The sequence below is a fragment of the Lithobates pipiens genome, unplaced genomic scaffold, assembly GCF_037356315.1.
Source record: "Lithobates pipiens isolate NorthernLeopardFrog02 unplaced genomic scaffold, aLitPip1_a1.2 Scaffold_23, whole genome shotgun sequence".
NCBI lineage: Eukaryota > Metazoa > Chordata > Amphibia > Anura > Ranidae > Lithobates > Lithobates pipiens.
In genome coordinates, this window is record NW_027507785.1 from 333,839,769 (window position 1) to 333,863,449 (window position 23,681).

Sequence of the window (23,681 nt, forward strand, 5' to 3'; positions counted from 1 at the left end):
AGGAAATGAGGTACAAGCAGGACAGCCAGGATATGTCCCTCAGAGGAAATGAGGTACAAGCAGGACAGCCAGGATACGTCCCTCAGAGGAAATGAGGTACAAGCAGGACAGCCAAGATACGTCCCTCAGAGGAAATGAGATACAAGCAGGACAGCCAGGATACGTCCCTCAGAGGAAATGAGGTACAAGCAGGACAGCCAAGATACGTCCCTCAGAGGAAATGAGGTACAAGCAGGACAGCCAAGATACGTCCCTCAGAGGAAATGAGGTACAAGCAGGACAGCCAGGATACGTCCCTCAGAGGAAATGAGGTACAAGCAGGACAGCCAAGATACGTCCCTCAGAGGAAATGAGGTACAAGCAGGACAGCCAAGATACGTCCCTCAGAGGAAATGAGGTACAAGCAGGACAGCCAAGATACGTCCCTCAGAGGAAATGAGATACAAGCAGGACAGCCAGGATACGTCCCTCAGAGGAAATGAGATACAAGCAGGACAGCCAGGATACGTCCCTCAGAGGAAATGAGGTACAAGCAGGACAGCCAAGATACGTCCCTCAGAGGAAATGAGATACAAGCAGGACAGCCAGGATACGTCCCTCAGAGGAAATGAGATACAAGCAAGACAGCCAGGATACGTCCCTCAGAGGAAATGAGATACAAGCAAGACAGCCAGGATACGTCCCTCAGAGGAAATGAGGTACAAGCAGGACAGCCAGGATATGTCCCTCAGAGGAAATGAGGTACAAGCAAGACAGCCAGGATACGTCCCTCAGAGGAAATGAGATACAAGCAAGACAGCCAGGATACGTCCCTCAGAGGAAATGAGATACAAGCAGGACAGCCAGGATATGTCCCTCAGAGGAAATGAGATACAAGCAAGAAAGCCAGGATACGTCCCTCAGAGGAAATTAGATACAAGCAGGACAGCCAAGATACGTCCCTCAGAGGAAATGGGATACAAGCAGGACAGCCATGATACGTCCCTCAGAGGAAATGAAGTACAAGCAGGAATGGCCAGAATAAGTCCCTCAGAGGAAATGAATGGAGGCCAGTGGAGGGATTGGTAGAGAGGGGTGGGGGAAACTGAATGAAGGTTAGTGGACGGGGTGGTAGCAGGGTGAAGGACCTTGAATGGAAGCCAGTGGAGGGATTGGCAGAGAGGGGTGGAGGACACTGAATGGAGACCAGTGGAGGGATTGGCAGAGAGGGGTGGATTTCACTAAATGGAAGCCAGTGGAGGGATTGGCAGAGAGGGGTTGCGATCACTGAATGGAGACCAGTGGAGGGATTGGTAGAGAGGGGTGGAGGACACTGAATTGAGGTCAGTGGAGGGATTGGCAGAGCAAGATGGAGGACACTGAATGGAGACCAGTGGGGGGATTGGCAGAGAGGTTTGGAGGACACAGAATGGAGGCCAGTGGAGGCATTGGCAGAAAGGGGTGGAGGACACTGAATGGAGCTCAGTGGGGAAATTGGCAGAGAGGGATCGCAGACACTGAGCAGTTGGTAAGGTGGATGACCCCGGCAGCAGCATTCATGATGGACTGAAGAGGGGATAGCCTATGTAAAGGTAAGCCAATGAGGAGGAAGTTGCAGTAGTCAAGGCGAGAGATGACCGTGGAGTGAATTAGGAGCTTTGTGGTGTCATTGGTTAGGAAGGGGCATATTCTGGAGATGTTTTTGAGGTTGAGGCGGTAAGCTTTGGACAATGATTGGATGTCGGGCTGAAAGGAGAGTTCAGAGTCCAGGATTACACCTACCACCTTGGCATGTGGGGACAGGCTAAAAGTAGTGCTATCGATATTGACAGACAACTTAGGGGAAGAGGCACATAGGGGAGGAAATATTATGAGCTCTGTTTTGGATAGATTGAGTTTGAGGAAGTGGTGTGACATCCAGGCTGATATGTCTGTTAGTAAATTAGTGATGTGCGATGAAACTGAAGGAGTGAGCTAAGGAGAAGAGAGAAATATTTGGGTGTCGTCAGCATAGAGATGGTATTGGAAGCCATGGGAGGCCATCAGCTGACCCATGGAGGAGGCATAGGTGGAGATTAGGAGAGGTCCAAGAGCAGAACCCTGAGGGACCCCGACAGAGAAGGGTAGAGGAGAGGACCCCAGAGGAAATGAAGACTAAGCAGAATGCCCAATATAAAGTCCTCAGAGAAAATAAAATACATATAGGGCGCCAAAGCTAAAGCCCTGTGAGGAAATAAGATAGAAAATATAGGTAAGGAAGCCAAGATATGTCCCTCAGAGGAAACGAGATAAGGCAGGATGGCCAATATACAGTATGGTCCTCAGAGGAAACAAAATACAGGCAGGAGGGCAAAGCTATGTCCCTCAGAGAAAATGAAAACTGGGCAGGATGGTCAATAAATGGTTCTCAGTGGAAACAAGATACAGGCAGGAGGGCTTGTATATGGCCCTCAGAAGAACTGAGATATAAGCAGGATGGACCAAGATATGTCATTCATAGGAAATGAGATACAGGCAGGATGACCAAAATGCAGCCCTAAGAGGAAATACCATATAAGTAGGGTGGCCAAGATACGTCCCTCAGAGAAAATGAACGACCAGGCAGGACGGACAATAAATGGACCTTATATTAAATTAGATACAGGCAGGATGACCAAGATACATCCCTAGGAGAAAGGAAGATATAAGCAGGGCAGCCAAGATATGTCCCTCATAGTAAAGGAGAACCAGGCAGGATAGCAAAGATAAAGTGACCTAGTGGTGAGAACCTGAGATTCCAGGACAATTGTGTGAAGTCGATACAATGACAATTTATACTTTGTGTCAGTTTCACATAACTGTCCCAACTGAAGGATGAAGGGGTCCTTAATGGCCCTGAAATGTCCTGCTTTAGACCGTACCCAGAATACGAGAGACGCGAGTAGTGCTCCGCCCTCTGCGCTACATTGTGACACTCCAGGTATATGTGATACAATTACCAAATTCAGCACATTGGATACAATATAACATTCACAGCACAGGAACACTTACCTGCCGGTGGATGAGAGGAAAATGGAGATAGACTGCAAAATTTCCTTAAGACACGTCCCGAACATATATCTGAGTATAGGCTGAGGAGAATCACCAGATACCGATAACAGATACCGAGAATTACACCCAGCATACAGGACAAGAGAAGTGGTACTGTGCAGAGTCCATACATACAGAATAAGAAGAGATACCGAGAATTACACCCGACATACAGGACAAGAGAAGTGGTACTGTGCAGAGTCCATACATACAGAATAAGGACAGATACCGAGAATTACACCCGACATACAGGACAAGAGAAGTGGTACTGTGCAGAGTCCATACATACAGAATAAGGACAGATACCGAGAATTACACCCGACATACAGGACAAGAGAAGTAGTACTGTGCAGAGTCCATACATACAGAATAAGAACAGATACCGAGAATTACACCCGACATACAGGACAAGAGAAGTAGTACTGTGCACAGTCCATACATACAGAATAAGAACAGATACCGAGAATTACACCCGACATACAGGACAAGAGAAGTGGTACTGTGCAGAGTCCATACATACAGAATAAGAACAGATACCGAGAATTACACCCGGCATACAGGACAAGAGAAGTAGTACTGTGCAGAGTCCATACATACAGAATAAGAACAGATACCGAGAATTACACCCGACATACAGGACAAGAGAAGTGGTACTGTGCAGAGTCCATACATACAGAATAAGAACAGATACCGAGAATTACACCCGACATACAGGACAAGAGAAGTAGTACTGTGCAGAGTCCATACATACAGAATAAGAACAGATACCGAGAATTACACCCGACATACAGAACAAGAGAAGTGGTACTGTGCAGAGTCCATACATACAGAATAAGAACAGATACCGAGAATTACACCCGACATACAGGACAAGAGAAGTGGTACTGTGCAGAGTCCATACAGACAGAATAAGAACAGATACCGAGAATTACACCCGACATACAGGACAAGAGAAGTGGTACTGTGCAGAGTCCATAAAGACAGAATAAGAACAGATAAAGGGAATTACACCCGACATACAGGACAAGGGAAGTAGTACGGTGCAGAGTCTGGGAATGTCAGGATACGAGAGTCTCAGCCATGTGGTGATCCGGGCCAGGAACAAGCTGCCCCCCTGGGAGAACTCCTCCTCCAGTTCCAGTGCGGTCCTCCCCTGATTGGAGGTGATGAAGTTGTTGAGAATTCGGCAGCGGGTGACTTTGCCACTGTTGTCCCAATCCTTGAAGAACTCCATGAGCTGGCTGATGGCCTCCTGCTCCTTCACAGAGATCATGATGGCAGCTCAGAGTGATCTGGAGGAGACACACATGAACTGATGACATCATCACATGACACACAAGAACTGATGACATCATCATACGACACACAAACTAAACCCTACAATTCCCACATACACTATGGGACAGATTGGATCTGTGAAGCGCAGGTTCATTGAGAAAGTTCTTTTTCCTCATTGTGTGTACACAGCACCGGCCATGACTGCTGGAGGTTGGGACAGACCCAGACATCAACAGGGATCTGTCCACTCCGCCATTACTAGAGGGGCGGGGTGAGGGTCCAGTAATGGTGGAGATTACATGAGCTTAATAATTTTTACAATAATAATATGGGAGGTCAGAGGTCACCTGGAACTTGTGTGTGTGTGTGTGTGTGTGTGTGGGGGGGGTGTCAGCTGTCTGTCTTCTAGGAGGTCAGAGGTCACCGGGAGTCTGGAGGTCAGGGGTCACCCGGAATTAGTGTTAATTTTGTCGATGAAAACTATGATTATGATTATGATTGGAAAAAAACACTTTGCCCTCCCTCCCCCTCCTTTTTTTGTTCACGAGGGAGTAATGAAATGTTGGTAGAGAGCTGCAGCTCTTTCCTCTTCAAATTAAACAATATGATTGGGAAGAATATCAGTATGGGATAAAGGATAAAAATGACTGGGAATATGTAATAGGGGGGGGGGGGGGGGTCACTAAAGTTAAGGGGACAGGGTATAGGGACACAAATATATTATAAAGTATGGAACTTTTTTTTTTTTCTCTTACATGGGGGAGGGAAGAAGGGGAGATTATAGAATATCCTAAAATTTTTCTATGTTAGGACGGTATTATGTGATTGGTCCATGGACTATGTTGGTTGTGTGATTATGTGTTGTGTTTTATATATATATATATATATCTATGTTAAGCATGTTTACCTATAAGGTTTTGTAATGAAATTATGTGGAATGTTTTTATTTGAAAAATATCTTAATAAAAGTAATTGAAACACAGAGGTCATCTAGAATCTGGGGGTCAGAGGTCACCTAGAACCTGAGAGGTCAGAGGTCACCTAGAATCTGGGGATCAGAGATCATCTGGAATTTGGGGATCAAACGTCACATGGAATCTGAGGTCAGAGGTCACCTAGAATATTAGAGATCACCTAGAACCTGAGAGGTCAGAGGTCACCTAGAATCCGAGGGGTCAGAGGTCACCTGGAATCCGGGAGGTCAGAGGTCACCTGGAATCCGGGGGGTCAGAGGTCACCTGGAGTTGCTCCCCTGTCAGCTCCTCTCTGACTCTTCTCACTGGAGTCAAGCCATCAGACAGTTGCAAATCAGTGGTCTTGCAATCAGACAAATTTTTTTGGTTGCATATAAAACACAGAAAAACTAAATATAACATAATGTATGTGTGACAGCTCTGTGTAATCATTATTTTATATATTACATCACCCTCTTTAACATTTACTATATGGTATGATTTTACTGTGGAAATGTAAAGATATAGAGCCCAAAATATCAACCCATTGGCTAAAAACTGACATTTCCGCAATACCTCAAAATGAGTCAGAAACAAAATCTCCCATTGGACCAATACGTTTACAATGCAGATGTGTCATACACACCCCCCTCTATGATATCTTACAATACGGTATGATTTTACAGTGGAGATTTAAAGATATAGAGCCCCAAATATCAACCCTTTGGCTACAAAGTGACGTTTTGGCACTACTTCTAAATGGGTTCAAAAACAAAATCTCCCATTGGACCAAAACTTTTACAATGCAGATGTGTCAGACACACCCCCCTCTATGATATCTTACAATACGGCATGATTTTTACTGTGGAAATTTTAAGATATAGAGCCCCAAATACCAACTGACAAACTGACATTTTAGCAATACTTCAAAATGAGTCAGAAACCAAATCTCCCATTGGACCAATACGTTTACAATGTAGATGTGTCATACACACCCCCCTCTATGATATCTTACAATACGGTATGATTTTTACTGTGGAAATTTAAAGATATAGAGCCCCAAATACCAACCCATTGGTTACAAACTGAAATCTTCCCATTCGACCAATAAATTCTCCCATTCGACCAATACGTTTACAATGCAGATGTGTCATACACACCCCCTCTATGTTATCTTACATTACGATATGATTTTACTGTGGAAATTTAAAGATACAAGGCTCCAAATATCAAGCCATTGGCTACAAAGTGACATTATGGCACTACTTCTAAATGGGTTCAAAAACAAATCTCCCATTGGACCAATACGTTTACAATGTAGATGTGTCATACACACCCCCCTCTATGATATCTTACAATACGGTTTTTAAGTTCTCGTAGTTTGTAGAATGTTGTGAATCCAAAGCTATAAAAGTATTAAAACAGCAATTTGGAGTTATCTCACAGCAATCAAAATCTCCATTAAGTAATTTCTGTAAAAATAAAGATAAGCATTTTGAATCCAGAAAATTTACTGAATTTACTGTATTTATTTATCTTTTTCTTTGTTTTGCCATGGATTTTTTAAAATATGAAAGCAAACCTTAAAAATGTATTTGTATTAATTTTGTGTTTTGAGTCTTAAATGATCAAAGAGATACATTTATTAATCATTCACAATGAGAATTAAATGGATTTAAGATGAAACAAGGAGGGATCAGATTTATGCATCAACAGTGGCCATGCTGGTGTTGTATACGAATAGGTTTTATTGTTACAATATTTCCAATGTAAGTACCAACCAGAAACTAGTTCAAGACACATTGCCCGAAAAAGGAAAATATGTATGGTAAACCTATGTTTTTAAAAAGATATATCTCTGTAAATTCTTAGATTTAATCTAACATATTTTTTGCATACAGGGCTGGACTGGGACAAAAATTTGGCCCTGGACTTCATCCAGACCGGCCCACTTTAATTTTGAAAACACGCAAAAAACAGCATATAAACTGTACGCAATTGGGCAAAAAAAGCCCCTAGGTAGCCCCCCTCACATCAGGGTCCCCAGAGAGCCCCTCACTTACATCAGGATCCCCAGAGAGCCTCCCCTTACATCAGGGTCCCCATATAGCCTTCCCCTTACATCAGGGTCCCCAGAGAGCCCCTCTTACATTAGAGTCCCCAGAGATCATCTGCCTTACATCAGGGTCCCTAGAGAGCCAACCTCTTACATCCGGGTCCCCACAGAGCCCCCCCTTACATCCGGGTCCCCACAGAGCCTCTCTCTTACATCAGGTTCCCCAGAGAGCCTCCGGCTTACATCAGGGTCCCCAGAGAGCCCCTCCTTACATCAGGGTCACCAGAAAGAGGGCAGGTAGTGGGCCAGGACCCTGTGGTTGGGGACTCCTGGACAGACTCAGGGCTATGGGCCCCAGATTCAGGGCTATAGCCCCAAAAGTCCCCCCCAGCAATGCCACTGGCTGTCACTGAAACCAGCCCACTGAGCCATCGGCCCACCGGGAAACTCCCTATAGTCCCTATGGCCAGTACATGCCTGTTTGCATATATATATATATATAATTATGAAAACATCAATTTTGATGAATGGGCTAATATTTGGGGCATATATTTATTGTAACTAGCCAATGTACTGATATTTGGGTGTTTATATCTTTAAATTTCAACAGTAAAATCATACCGTATTGTAAGATATCATAGAGGGGGGTGTGTGTGACACATCTACATTGTAAACATATTGGTCCAATGGGAGATTTTGTTTCTGATCCACTTTGAAGTATTGGAAAAAATGTCAGTTTGTAGCCAAAGGGTTGATATTTGGGGCTCTGTTTTCACAGTAAAATCATACCGTATTGTAAATGTTAGAGAGGGTGATGTAATATATAAAATAATGATGACACAGAGCTGTCACACATACATTATGTTATATTTAGTTTTTCTGTGTTGAATATCCAACCAAAAAAAAAACTTGTCTGATAGCAAGACCACTGATTTGCAACTGTCTGATGACTTGACTCCAGTACGCTTCTCTATGTAATCATCAACCGAATGATTCAGACGGGTCACTCCGCCTAACCCCAGAAGAGACGGATATGGCAGCACAGGTCTCTCACACTCCCCTCATCACCCCAAAAACACTCACCTGCACCCCAGGACACCGTCAGACATCGAGAAACACGGCCAGCCAATGAGAGCTCCGGGCTACAGGCTGTCAGCCAATGAAATCCCCGATGTAAGATCATCCATCCAATGAGGTGCGCCATTGGGGGGCGGGACATGGTGCTTCTATGGGTGAAGCGCCGGTCACGTTGCTAGGAGACGGTATCCAGGGACTCAAAGGGCTGTGCGGATCAGGTGATCAGATCCCGGGCCGCTGATTGGCGGGGAGGCGGAGGGGAAGTCGGCGGTCGGTCCCGGGTCAGAGTCGAGGGTGCAATGGGGGACACCGACCTGGAATACAGTATCCTCTTCCCGGAGCCCGGCCTGGCAGGTGAGAACCCCCCCCCCCCCCCCGGGTGCGTGTGTGACGTCACTTCTCCCCGGTACACCGACATTGGGGGAGATCAGATTACAAGGACTGTGCAGAGCTGAGTACACTGAGAGTGTCCCCGGGGGAAGACTTCACCTCACTTCCTGTCCGGGAGAGACATACCAGGAAGTCAGGAGAAGTTCCTGGAACTGGTGACCCCATAGGAGGCTTACTACTCACTTCCTGTCCGGGAGACACAACAGGAAGTGAGAGGAATCCCTATCAGCCGTACAGGGAGTCCCCGTGGTAGGAATTCACCTCACTTCCTGCCCAGGGCTCACAACAGGAGGTGAGAGGAGATCCCTCCATAGTGAGGAGAAGTCCCTGGAACTTGTGTCCCCACAGGAGGTTCACTACTCACTTCCTGTCCAGGAGACACAACAGGAAGTGAGAGGAGATCCCTCCATAGTGAGGAGAAGTCCTTGGAACTTGTGTCCCCATAGGAGGTTCACTACTCACTTCCTGTGCAGGAAACACAACAGGAAGTGAGAGGAGATCCCTCCATAGTGAGGAGAAGTCCCTGGAACCAGTGTCCCCATAGGAGGGTTACTACCCACTTCCTGTCTGGGAGACACAACAGGAAATCAGAGGAGATCTAGAGTGATGGGGAAGTCACCAGAACAGAAGAATTCCCCTCACTTCCCGTCTTGGTTACACAACAGGAAGTGAGATTTGATCCCTCCACAGGGACGTTGCCAGAACCGGTGTCCCCATGGGAACAATTGCCCTCACTTCCTGTGTTCCGGTGACAGCTCGAACCCTTCGTATTTTCACCACTTTCTGTCTCAGTGACACTGGGGGACAAATATTGGGGGTTCCGTCTGACCAAAACACTGTACACGGGGGGGCCCACAAAGACCTGAACGGGGGTCCCTCTCTGTGATGAAGTAATTTCTGGCGGCGAGGGTTGCTATGGAAACGCTCTATCCCGCCTTGTTGTGCTGCCAGACTGTCCACCATTTGCTGGCTGGCACTTGTAGTCCTCCTATTGGGGTGTCGTAGGGATCTGATCTGCTGTACAGTACGTGTTTGACGGTCTGCATTATGGGGGGGGGCTCTGTTTGTGAAACATTGGTTGGATGAGGGTGCGAATGTCCCCCGAGTTCTCTATCATTTAGTTCCCAGGATCCTCAGCTCCATCTAGTGGCCACAATGGGGTGTTGTTTTCTGAAATCCCTCCATTAGCCACTTTCCGACCAATCGCCTAACTGGGAATGACTGCCATGATTGTTTGGCGTTTATATAATTCTGGGGTGACGGCTGCAGCTAGACGCCATAACCTCCTTTTCTGGGGTGCTCCTTGTTCCTCTTCAGCAACTGCCCCCCCCCCCCCCCCCCGAAGAGCCACTTTCCATGGGGGCACCCATGTGGGCTCACTCCCGAGTCCCCCTGCAGCGTCCATTGACACAGACAGCAGGACTTGGCCCCGCCCCCCCAGGCACTGGATTTGATTGGACGCGGTTTTGCACCATGTGATGAGTGGGGTTGCAGGTCCTGAAAGTCTGGGGAGGGGGATGGATATGGCCTTTTGGCTTGGTTCTCCCCCTCTCTCTCTCTTCTGGGGTCTCCCTTTGGGGGAGCCCCACTGAGTACTGGGGTGGGTCTGTTTCGGCAGATCCTCCAGAGGAAGGGGTCTGTCTGCTCTCAGCCAGATGGACCGAGTGTAAGAACCCCAGTCCCCGTCAGGAGCCCCTTTGTGCACATTTTTTTGGCACCGGGGGGGGGGGGGGAGTTTTTGAGGGCTTTCAAAAAAGAAAAAAAATGGATTTGATTGACAGCAGCGGGAGCCAATGGCTCGTGCTGCTATCAGTCTATCCAATGAGGACCCGAGACAGCAGCTGGGCTCGTGCTCGTCGCTGGAACGATCGGGTTCAGGTAAGAAAAAGGGGGTGCTGAGGGGGGCAGCTGCATCGCAGGAGGTTTTCACCTTAATGCATTGAATGTAGGATGGCACCGATACCACTTTTTTTTAAGACTGAGAACAGATACCTTTTTTCAAGTATTCGCCGATAACGATATATATATTTTAATGTCATGTGACGGTGGCATTGATGAGGCATGGACTGTGTCAGCAGTTTTTTTTTATTACATTTTTTTTTTTTTTAAATAATTCAATTTTTTACAAATTACTTTTTTTTTTTTTTTTTTTTTTTTTTACAACTGTTCTATTGTTTTTACAATTTAACATTGAAATATTTATTAATATTTATATATTTTATCAGCCCTGTTGGGGGGGCTTTGATAGGATGTCAGGGGGAAAAACAGACCCCTGACATCTCCTCCCTTTTGAGAGGGACTGAGGACACAGATTCCCCAGGCCGTTTCTCTGTGGCCTCAGCTGCACTGAAGATGAATAGACAGAAGAGAGAGGCTCCTCTTCATTCATAAACTGAAGCAACGTAAATGCAGTTTACTATGTAAAGTTACGAACAGACAGTCAGTGATCACTGATTGTGCATTCGGAAAAGGAAGGAGCCAGTAAATTACATATTTTCCTGCTCCTTCTTCCACTCTCCATCCTGAAACATCTGGAGAGCCGGGGAGGACACTGAGAGCCGGGGAGGACACTGAGAGCCGGGGAGGACACTGGGACTGGAGGAGGACATAGAGACCTGGGAAGGACACAGGGGGACCGGAGGAGGACTGAGAGCCGGGGAGGACACAGGGGGACTGGCGGAGGACATAGAGAACTGGGGAGGACACAGGGGGACCGGGGGAGGACACAGGGGGACCGGAGGAGGACACAGGGGGACCAGAGGAGGACACAGGGGGACCGGAGGAGGACACAGGGGGACCGGAGGAGGACACAGAGAGCCGGGGAGGACACAGGGGGACTGGGGGAGGACACAGAGAGCCGGGGAGGACACAGGGGGACTGGGGGAGGACACAGAGAGCCGGGGAGGACACAGGGGGACTGAGGGAGGACACAGAGAGCCGGGGAGGACACAGGGGGACTGGGGGAGGACATAGGGGGACTGGGGGAGGACATAGAGAGTCGAGGAGGACACAGGGGGACCGGAGGAGGACACAGAGAGCCGGGGTGGACACAGGGGGACTGGAGGAGGACATAGAGAGCCGGGGAGGACACAGGGGGACTGGAGGAGGACATAGAGAGCCGAGGAGGACACTGAGAGACTGGAGGAGGACACAGCAGAGAGCCAGGGAGGACACAGAGAGCCGGGGAGGACACGGGGACTGGGGGAGGACACAGGGGGACTGGGGGAGGACACAGGGGGACTGGGGGAGGACACAGGGGGACTGGGGGAGGACACAGAGAGCCGGGGAGGACACAGGGGGACCGGAGGAGGACACAGAGAGCCGGGGAGGACACAGGGGGACCGGAGGAGGACACAGGGGGACTGGAGGAGGACACAGGGGGACCGGAGGAGGACACAGAGAGCCGGGGAGGACACAGGGGGACTGGGGGAGGACACAGAGAGCCGGGGAGGACACAGGGGGACTGGGGGAGGACACAGGGGGACTGGGGGAGGACATAGGGGGACTGGGGGAGGACATAGAGAGTCGAGGAGGACACAGGGGGACTGGAGGAGGACACAGGGGGACTGGAGGAGGACACAGGGGGACTGGGGGAGGACATAGGGGGACTGGAGGAGGACATAGAGAGCCGGGGAGGACACAGGGGGACTGGGGGAGGACACAGGGGGACTGGAGGAGGACATAGAGAGCCGAGGAGGACACAGGGGGACCGGAGGAGGACACAGAGAGCCGGGGTGGACACAGGGGGACTGGGGAAGGACACAGGGGGACTGGAGGAGGACATAGAGAGCCGGGGAGGACATAGAGAGCCGGGGAGGACACTGAGAGACCGGAGGAGGACACAGAGAGCCGGGGAGGACACAGGGGGACTGGGGGAGGACACAGAGAGCCGGGGAGGACACAGGGGGACTGGGGGAGGACATAGGGGGACTGGAGGAGGACATAGAGAGCCGAGGAGGACACAGGGGGACTGGAGGAGGACATAGAGAGTCGAGGAGGACACAGGGGGACCGGAGGAGGACACAGAGAGCCGGGGGAGGACACAGGGGGACTGGAGGAGGACACAGGGGGACTGGGGGAGGACATAGAGAGCCGGGGAGGACACAGGGGGACTGGAGGAGGACATAGAGAGCCGGGGAGGACACAGGGGGACTGGGGGAGGACACAGAGAGCCGGGGAGGACACAGGGGGACTGGAGGAGGACATAGAGAGCCGGGGAGGACACAGGGGGACTGGGGGAGGACATAGAGAGCCGAGGAGGACACAGGGGGACTGGAGGAGGACACAGAGAGCCGGGGAGGACACAGGGGGACTGGAGGAGGACATAGAGAGCCGGGGAGGACACAGGGGGACTGGAGGAGGACACAGGGGACTGGAGGAGGACACAGGGGAAAAAAAATTATTGCTCTCGCTCTAACCATTATGGTGCTACCTCACGTGTGTTTTGAACGGCGTTTTCATATGCAGGCGCTGCTCACGTATGCGTTTGCTTCTGCACGCGTGCTCGGTGGGACGGGTGCGTTTAAAATTTTTCCTTTATATTACTTTTTATTTTTACACTGTTCTTTAAAAAAAAAAAAAAAAAATGGGTCACTTTTATTCCTATTATAAGGAATGTAAACATCCCTTGTAATAGAAAAAAAGCATGACAGGACCTCGTAAATATGAGATCTGGGGGGTCAAAAAGACCTCAAATTTCATATTTACACTAAAACGCAATTGAAAAAAATAAATAAAAATGAACGTCATTTAGAAAAAAATAAACATAAATGTCCCTTTGATGTCACTTCCGCCCTGCAATGATATGGAGACGGGTGGGGGCCATCTTCCCCTCACTCATCTCCATGTCAGGCTAGGCAGCAGTGTTTCTCAAATCCAGTCCTCAGGCCCCCCCAACAGGTCATGTTTTCAGGATTTCCCTCAGATGAAACGGCTGTGGTAATTGCTAAGGCAGTGAAACTGATCAAATCACCTGTGAAAAATAATGGAAAACCTGAAAACATGACCTGTTGGGGGGGGCTGAGGACTGGATTTGAGAAACACTGGGCTAGGGAGAGGGTCCGATCCCCTCCGCCACTATTGACGGCTTCTGTAAGCGGCGGAGGGCACCGGAGAGCGACGGGAGGGGTGAGGGCCCTCTCCCGCTGCCGATAAAAGTGATATTGCGGCGAATCTGCTGCAAGACCACATTTAGCTTGAAGCGGACCGCCTGCTGAAGAAGAGGATACCAGGGTTATGATAGCTAGCTGCTACCATAACAACGGTATTCCTCTTCAAAGTAGCGACGTAAAACAATGGCGGGTGGTCCGTAAGTGGTTAATGCATGTTATATGACACAGTGCTTGTCCGGTGTCATTTGGCCCCCTGTAACACCTAAAAAACCTGTCTGATCCTGCCAGTTTCTACCCTCCCCTCTGAAAACTGACAACGGTGTATCATGGCTGCTGAGCCTGTCAGTTTACGTGCCTCCGTCATCTGCAACCTGCTATCTTCTGCTCTCCTTTTTGCTCCTGTGTCCTCCTTCCCCCTCCCCTCTCTGTCTATCTGCTTGCGACAGTGCTGCCCCTCCCCCCCTGCTCTGATAACACTAACCTGTATACACCATCAGCACTGCCTCCCTTCGCAGTGTCCCCCTCTGTGAATGATTTATAAATGCTGTAAATACCTCATTTTAAGAGCTGAGATTGCGATCACATGACCAGCCAGCTCTCTCCTCCTCCCCTCCAGGCTGACATCAGCAGGGGAATCTCAGCCCCGCCCGCTGCACCTCTCAGAGGAGGAAAGGAGAAAGCTGGCCGGTCATGTGATCGCAATCTCGGCTGTGAAATCAGGTATTCGCAGCATTTATTTATATAAATCGCACACAGAGGGGGGCACTACAATAGGAAGCAGTGCTGATGGTGCATACAGGTTGGAGTGGCTTAACAGTCACTTTAATTCATTACAGAGAATGGATGCAGGTGAAATAGACCCCTAAATGTGGGGACCGGCGTATTTCTACACACAACACAGATTACCGCTATGTGACCCGTTCACAATGCAGCAGTGATGTGCTTGTGCAGTGCTGAGTTTTTTCGGCAGAGCATCTCACCGCACCGCTTGTCCCCGCACTGTTGCGCCACCATAGTGCAGAAACTTTAATGAGAAAATGGGGCTTTTCATTTTTTTTTTTATCTATAGCCCCCTTCCTGTGTCTCTGCAGGTTCTCAGTGGGACCACCAGAGGGAGCCAGTGGTGATTCTTCTTGGCTGGGCAGGCTGCAAGGAACAGCACCTGGCTAAATACAGCTCCTTCTACCATAAGCAGGTGAGTGCCTACTGGACCAGCCACGGCGGGGGGATTAGCTGCTTTAAGCTCATTTGGCAAAAGTGCAGGACCTGTGATATAAACTCTGTTGAAGTAATTCATAAGGCAATGGGAGGACGGGGGAGGGGGGGTTGGGCTTTGAATGCTAATAAACCTTATCCTGGCACTGCCAGTCAGACAACCTATAAACAAACCCCACCAGGGAAGGCACACACAATGCATTGTGGGAAGGAGAGGAGCATGCACATTTATTCTATACTCAGAATTTTAATAGAATGGAGGGAGGAGTGATAAAGATACACTATGGTAGGGTCCCTGCTGGGCATCTGGGAGGGGATACCCTGCTCTGTGGGACTCTACAATACATGTACTTTAAAGTTACACTGACTCATTACTCGGCTTTCTGCACTTCACATATATATCTAATGACAGGTCCACTTTACGGTGTCCTTGATGAACACAGGCCATATACACCAGTCCGCCATCCCCCAGCCAGGCAGACATTGCAGCCAGCAGATGGCGCTGTTATGAGTGGAGTGCGTATACACCAGCCTTTCTCAACCTTTTCAACACAGAGGAACCCTTCAAATTGTTCTCCAGTCTCGGGGAACCCTCTGCTAAAAATGAGAAATCTACAACTCATGATACATTAGTGTGATGGTCGGTGAGAAGAACAGTCCTTACACTTGTGGTCATTGGGAAGAATTACCCCCTTACAGATAGCTAAAAAGATCAATGGTGTGAGTGGGAACTTATCTCTGGAGGCAGAAATGGCCCAATGCTGAAGGAACCCCTACAACCTCTGGAGGAACCCTAGGGTTCCACAGAACCCTGGTTGAGAATCACTGGTATACACTGTCCACAGATGGCGCTGTTATGAATGGGGTGTGTATACACTCTCAGCCTGTAGATGGCACTGTTATGGAGTGTGTATACACTGTCTGTCCATAAATGGCGCTGTTACGAATGGGGTTTGTATACACTGTCAGCCTACAGATGGCGCTGTTATGAATGGGGTGTGTATACACTGTCTTTCCACAGATGGCGCTGTTATGAATGGAGTGTGTATACACTGTCTGTCCACAGATGGCGCTGTTATGAATGGCGTGTGTATACACTGTCAGCCTGTAGATGGCGCTGTTATGAATGGAGTGTGTATACACGGTCTGTCCACAGATGGCGCTGTTATGAATGGCGTGTGTATACACTGTCAGCCTGTAGATGGCGCTGTTATGAATGGAGTGTGTATACACGGTCTGTCCACAGATGGCGCTGTTATGAATGGCGTGTGTATACACTGTCAGCCTGTAGATGGCGCTGTTATGAATGGCGTGTGTATACACTGTCAGCCTGTAGATGGCGCTGTTATGAATGGCGTGTATATACACTGTCCACAGATGGCGCTGTTACGAATGGGGTGTGTATACACTGTCTTTCCACAGATGGCGCTGTTATGAATGGAGTGTGTATACACTGTCTGTCCACAGATGGCGCTGTTATGAATGGCGTGTGTATACACTGTCAGCCTGTAGATGGCGCTGTTATGAATGGAGTGTGTATACACGGTCTGTCCACAGATGGCGCTGTTATGAATGGCGTGTGTATACACTGTCAGCCTGTAGATGGCGCTGTTATGAATGGCGTGTATATACACTGTCCACAGATGGCGCTGTTACGAATGGGGTGTGTATACACTGTCTGTCCACAGATGGCGCTGTTACGAATGGGGTGTGTATACACTGTCCACAGATGGCGCTGTTATGAATGGGGTGTGTATACACTGTCAGCCTGTAGATGGCGCTGTTACGAATGGGGTGTGTATACACTGTCAGCCTGTAGATGGCGCTGTTACGAATGGGGTGTGTATACACTGTCTGTCCACAGATGGAGCTGTTATGAATGGGGTGTTTATACACTGTCTGTCCACAGATGGCGCTGTTAAGAATGGGGTGTGTATACATGGTCAGCCTGTAGATGGCGCTCTTGTGACTCCGCCTTCTCTCTTTGCAGGGCTGCATTGTCATCAGTCACACAGCGGCATGGAGGACGGTCTTCTTCGCGGAGTCGTTCGGCTTGCGCCACCTGCAGGAGGAAGCGCAGAAGCTCCTCAATCTCCTCTATGATTACGAGGTGGAGGTGAACCCCATCTTGTTTCACGTCTTCAGCAATGGCGGCTTCATGCTGTACCGCTACGTCACCGAGCTGCTGCACTCCGACCCGCGGATGATGGAGCTCCGCGTGGTGGGAACGACCTTCGACAGCGCGCCGGGAAACCGCAACATCTACGGCTCAATACAGGCGCTCAACACCATCCTCCGACCCGGCATCGGCTGGCCCCTGCGGTACCTGCTCCTGGCGGCCTTCGCCGTCACCATCTTCATCCTCCGCATCGTCCTCTACCCGATGACGCGCTTCCTGCACGAGAATCACTACGACGCCATGAAGAGAGACCCCTCCCTCTGGCCACAGCTCTACCTCTACTCCCGCGCCGACCGCATCATTTCCTACCGAGACGTGGAGGGCGCGGTGAGCGCGCGCCGCCGGCGCCATCTGCCCACCGAGAGCGTGGACTTCAAGCAGTCCGAACACGTCAGCCATTTCCGCCGTTACCCGGAGAAGTATTCCGGCGCCTGCGTCAACTTCCTGAGGGACTGCGTCAACCGCGCGGCCAAGTCCGCCTTCATGAGTGAGCACCCCACGTTTTAGGAACGGGCTCACCTCATTGGCTGGAGGCAGATCCTGCGGAAGCACACATCACTTCCTGTCTCCGCCTCCTCTGTTCTATGCACTAGACTGGTTCCTTTTATCAGTTGCCCCCCCCCCCCCAGTTCCTTCATTCAATTCCGCTCCATGTTTTGCAGTTTATTTCTATACCAAAGAACTCCGCCCCCCTCCGCCTCACACATTATGATGAAATATGAAAAGTAACTTTATCGACCAATAACCAGAATAGCATGTAAAAGTCCTAGTGATGTCATCTGCTGGTCTTTGGTGGGAGGGGCCAGCAGACTCCTGTAAACATCACAGCACCTTTGCCTCAAGTGTTAGTTGAAAGAACACATCCCCGACATCCCTTTAGACAGGCATCCATTCCCTTCTGCTGGGTGCTGGAGACTTTAGCTGTGCAATCTGAGGATCAATTGCTTGATTACGCTGCAACAGAGTGATCAGCAGATTGCACGGCTAAAGCCTGTAGTAGCCAGCAGAGGGGGGATCATGCACATGTAAAGGGATGCCAGGGATGTGTTCTTTTCATATAATTCTCAAGAAATGAAATGAATGTTGGTGGAGAATGCCAGTAGCAGGCTGAATTGTCGGTAATTATCGGATCTGGTGTCTGCCATCTTGTATATATTGTACATATAGGGGGCACAATGCGCTATATGCAATATATGTTATACGCGGCGGGGGACACAACATTGCCGACAGCCTGCGGGGAGCTCTCCTTTCCTGCCGTCCCCGTGTGCCTCTGTAATAAATAGCCACGAGGCAGGCACAGACCAGTGTCATCGATCTCTGACTGTCTCGTCACCCGTGTGTGGAGGCGGAGTCTCTGGATCGGGGGACTGCGGGGATTATTATGTTCTGCGGTCATTCATATTATATCTCGTTGTATGTACCGGGAAGAGCCCGGGGGAGTTTTTGGGGTCTATGTATATAAATTTGGCATGTGGACATCTCTAGCATTCACAAATGATCGCTGTATTCTCCTATGACTGTCAGCTCCATCTACTGGCCAGAAAGCTGTATAACAATAATAATAAAAAAAAAAACACATTATGGCCACTAGATGGCGCTGAAGATGATTATCATATTGCAGGGAATACAGCAATCAGTCAATGACGTGCAGGGTGAATGTTTTATACGAGGACCCCAAAATATCCCCCAGGGGCCCCGGCACATACACCGAGAGATAAGACGCAGTGAATGTTTTATACCCCTCCCCCTCCCCGTGTTATTTAGGTTATGGATCGGATTTGATAAGATTATCCATTACAGATTTGGGTCTGATTGACGATATGAAGTGCCTTATTGTACCTTCACCCCGCGGGGGCGGGGCTTACCAAATATCAGCTAAAGATTCCTCCCCCGACCTGCAGATAAATATCCGAAATGTGAGCCGGAGGTCCCAAATCCCCTCCAATGTCTCCTTTTATTGAGACATTGCTGAATAAAACCCATTTTTTTTCTATAGGTCGGATCCTGGGGGGGGCGATCTCCACCCACATTCCACGGGGGTCACCCCCTCCCCACAGCAAATAAATAAACACCCCCACCAGGTTTCCAGGGAGGGGATTGTGTGTGTGTGTGTGTGTGTGTGTGTGTGTGTGTGTGTGTGTGTGTGTGTGGCGTGCAGGGGGTCTCCCTCCCTGTCAGGCACACACAGGATGCAGCCAAGGGAGTGAGACTGCAGGGTAGCTGGAGGGGGTCTGCAGAGCAAGAAGCTCATTGGTTATAATTTATGATCTGTAATAGAAACTGATAACAATTAGGTGCGTTCAGGGTTACTGCCTGTGTATTTGATGCATGGAGTGTGTATTGGATGCATGGGGTGTGTATTGGATGCATGGGGTGTGTATTTGATGCATGGAGTGTGTATTGGATGCATGGGGTGTGTATTGGATGCATGGGGTGTGTATTGGATGCATGGGGTGTGTATTGGATGCATGGGGTGTGTATTGATGCATGGGGTGTGTATTTTATGCATGGAGTGTGTATTGGATGCATGGGGTGTGTATTGGATGCATGGGGTGTGTATTGGATGCATGGGGTGTGTATTGGAGGCATGGGGTGTGTATTGGATGCATGGGGTGTGTATTGGAGGCATGAGGTGTGTATTGGAGGCATGGGGTGTGTATTGGAGGCATGGGGTGTGTATTGGAGGCATGGGGTGTGTATTGGAGGCATGGGGTGTGTATTGGAGGCATGGGGTGTGTATTGGATGCATGGGGTGTGTATTGGATGCATGGGGTGTGTATGGATGCATGGGGTGTGTATGGATGCATGGGGTGTGTATTGGATGCATGGGGTGTGTATTGGGTGCATGGGGTGTGTATTGGGTACATTGAGTGTGTATTGGCTGCATGGAGCATGTATTGGCTGCATGGAGCGTATTGGGTGCATGAAAAGTGTATTGGATGTATGGAGTCTGTATTGGGTACATGGAGCGTGTATTGGGTGCACGGTGGCTGCATGTGGTGCATGGTGGCTGCATGGGGTGTGTATTGGGTGCATGGAGTCTGTATTGGGTGTATGGAATCTGTATTAGCTGCATGGAGTGTGTATTGTGTACATGGGGCGTGTATTGGGTGCATGGTGGCTGCATGGGGTGTGTATTGGGTGCATGGAGTCTGTATTGGGTGTATGGAGTCTTTATTAGCTGCATGGAGTGTGTATTATGTACATGGGGCGTGTATTGGGTGCATGGAGTCTGTATTGGGTGCATGGGGTGTGTATGGAGTCTCTCCTGGCTGAGAACCTTTCCTGGTATGAGTAGCAGGAAGCTGGCGCTTTGACATGTTATCTGTAACTAAGAGAGGATGCTGAGACTTGTAGTCCCTCTGCAGGAGTTCTGACATTGTTTACCGCCTGCAGCAGCTTTTCCATTCATTTCAAAGTAGAGCTGTGTACACAGCGCCACCTGTTGGCTGTAGTTGGCGAAGTTAGTAACTAATAGGCGCCCTCTGTTGGCGGTAGCCAAATCAGACAGTGATGTACGAGCGCCATCTATTGGTTATATGTGCACAGGTCAACATTTACCTGGCGTGTCTTTAGTGTCACGTAAGCGCCATCTATTGGTTGTAAATCTCTATTGAAGCTTCTTTCCATTTTGTCAGTGCTACACGGGTGCCATCTATTGGTTGTAAATTGGTATTAAAGGTCCTTGCAGTATTTCTAGCGCTACACAAACGTCCTCTATCGGTTGCAAATTGGTATTACAGGTCCCTGCAGTATTTATAGTACTACAGGAGAGCCCTCTATTGGTTTTAAGTTTGTATTACAGATCTCTAGTATTTTCAGTGCTACACGAACGCCCTCTGGTTGTAAGTTGGTTATACAGGTCCCTGCAGTATTTCCAGTACTACATGAGCGCCCTCTATCGGTTGTAAGTCGGTAATTTTTCTGTTCTGATGGTTTCCTATGTGTAATAAACCTCTACAATCTACATGTAGCTGATGAATAAAATCTAGAATTGTATCCAGTAGGATGGTTGTGTATACACCGCTGTTTGTAATGTTATATAAATAAATATATATTTTTTTCTCTTGAACAAACAAAGGTGGAATTCGGAACCACTTTCTGGTTTTGAAGCCTGGGGCCTCATTCTCAGGAGCAGCCATTGGCTGTAGCCGGAGGCGGTCCCTGTGCCAGATTTTATTCTGATTGGACCCTGTCCTGCTTCTTCAGGGTCAAGTGACAGATTCTCTTGCTGACAGTCCACTTTATACTCCCCGCTCCATTCCTCTGTCAATGTTGGGAGTCAAACCCCATTAGATGGTTGTTCCTAATCACGTGACAACGTTTGGAGCTGCTGATTGGGCACTCAGGCCCGAGTACGGCATCCAGGGGAAAGGATATTCTCTCCCTGTTTGTTGGGTATCTGTAAAGCCTTTGTCAAAGGGGGCGGGGCAGTGTGGGTATAAGCTGATTGGGGGGATCCTGAATAGTCAGTGACAGGGTCTCTTTACTGTATACAGGAAGTGTACATGGAGATGTCAGAGGGGGGGCGCTGTACGCCCATTTTGGATCGGGAGGTTTGCACTGTTCAATGTCAGATGTTTTATTTTAATAAAAACAGTTTGTGAGTGAAACTTTGTATTTGTTTGTTTGTTTTTTCTTTCTGTAATTACTATTTGGCAATGAAGGGGGGAGGGGGGGTTAGCGCCCCCGTCTGGTCTGTGCCCCCCAAGGGGGAAATTCCCACGCTCTTTGTCCTGGTGTCACAGAGACAGGAAGTGACTGCCTAGGAGGAGGTTTGCCTCACTTTGGGGACACGGCAAATGAAAGGAAACTTCCCCAGGGGGGGACACAGCAAGAAGACCCGCCAGGGGCCTCTCACCATTTCATTCTCTATGGATTTAGATTAAACTTCAAACCGATTGTAAAACCTCAGGGGGCTCCTGGGGCTGTGGGCAGAAGCCGTTATAATCTTGATTAAGACCCCCAGCCTGGAAAGGGGGGATGGTCTGGCTTCAATTATTTTTTTTTATATTAAGCGGTATTAAACCCAGAAGCAAACATTTATTACAGCTTCTCAATTCCTAGATGTGACGGCTGCATTCCTTTCCTGCCAGCAAGTCAGTTGTTTTTCACAGCACAAGCTCTCCAGCAGAATGCATCAGTTACAGGGATGAGACAAACCATTTACCCCTGACAGGGATGCTTATAATGATCAGCTTTGATTTATTTATGTAAAACTTTTTATCCCAAATTGAACATAATTGTTACTGATTATAAAGTGAGAGCTACTACTGTTAAACTCCAGCTCACACTGTATTATTATTTTTATCTGTGCTCCTAGACAGGAAGGCTGCCTACTAGGGATGAGCTGGGGGTTCGACTCGAACACCGGCTGTTCGCCCATTTGGCAAAGCCAGAACATTGTGGGCCGTTCGCGCCATATTCGTGTGGCGCTCATGGCCCACAATGCACTGCGCCATCGCAGTGCATTTCTGGCTCATGATTGGCCAAGCATGCGGGGGCACAGTGCCGGCAGCGAGAAGAGCCGTAATTATAGCTCAGGGGGTTTAGTACACGCCCCACACTATATAAGGCCGCCTGCGCGACGGCCTTGTGTAGTGTGTTGCAGCGTTCAGAGAGATAGGATAGGCAGGGACAGTGTCTTGTTTTCTTGTGATTGAACCTAGTGCAGTTAGAGTTGGTGTATTGTGCCCCCTGCACAGTGTACATCTGAAGCTACCCCCAATTGCTGGTGTTCTCATCTCCCTGCAGGCCATTACTATGCTTGGAAGGCCAACAAGGAGAGGCAGACAGTCACCAGCCAATAAAAGAGGGCAAGCAGGCTCTGTGTCTAGAGGCAACAGTGCTGGTCGTGGACGCGGTGCATCGTCATCAGCACGTGGCCATGGGACACGCTTGTCCTTATTTTCGACAGCTGGACGGGTTGAGCTGCATCATGCCGAAGACTTGGTAGAGTGGATGACCAAGCCCTCTTCATCCTCCTCATCCTCTCTCACCCAGGCTCAGGGTACTAGCAAAGCAGCTGCCAACGCATCGTCTTCCCTCCTCTCAATGTCATCATCAGTGACTCCTTCTCTAGGCCCACCACGTCCTCCTGAGGAGTCCCCTGAACTTTTTGAGCACAGTGTTGGGTACATGCTCCAGGAGGATGCCCAGTGTTTTGTAGGCTCTGATGATGATATTCAGCTAGAGGAAGGCAGTAGCGTGCGCGCAGAGAGAGGGGATGCTCAAGAAGGACAGCAATCTGGCAGTCATGTTCCACAAGCTTCAGCATACTGCCAGGTTTGCTCCAGCGATGAAGAGGGAGGGGATGATGAGGGCACTGACTCCATGTGGGTGCCTGGTAGGAGAGAGGAGGAGGAGGAGGAGGC

General features: G+C 49.1%; 2 protein-coding genes across 2 annotated transcripts in view; one reads left to right on the top strand and one right to left on the bottom strand.

Moving 5' to 3' along the window:
- The window catches only part of ARMH1 (armadillo like helical domain containing 1), a 28,275-nt gene extending 19,722 nt beyond the window's left edge, over positions 1-8,553 (bottom strand). The window contains exons 1-3 of the mRNA XM_077450742.1: positions 8,419-8,553; positions 4,116-4,340; positions 3,010-3,078 (exon numbers count right to left, since the gene is read on the bottom strand). Of these exons, the coding sequence (XP_077306868.1) occupies positions 3,010-3,078; positions 4,116-4,321 (275 nt within the window). The 5' untranslated portion in view covers positions 4,322-4,340; positions 8,419-8,553. The remainder of the gene's footprint in view (positions 1-3,009; positions 3,079-4,115; positions 4,341-8,418) is intronic.
- A 69-nt stretch (positions 8,554-8,622) lies between these two features.
- On the top strand, positions 8,623-21,920 carry TMEM53 (transmembrane protein 53). Its single transcript, XM_077450746.1, has 3 exons — positions 8,623-8,766; positions 15,005-15,108; positions 17,119-21,920. Exons 1-3 carry the CDS (start codon positions 8,712-8,714, stop codon positions 17,812-17,814), a joined length of 855 nt encoding a protein of 284 aa, XP_077306872.1. The 5' UTR covers positions 8,623-8,711; the 3' UTR covers positions 17,815-21,920.
- The last annotated feature ends 1,761 nt before the right edge of the window (positions 21,921-23,681 follow it).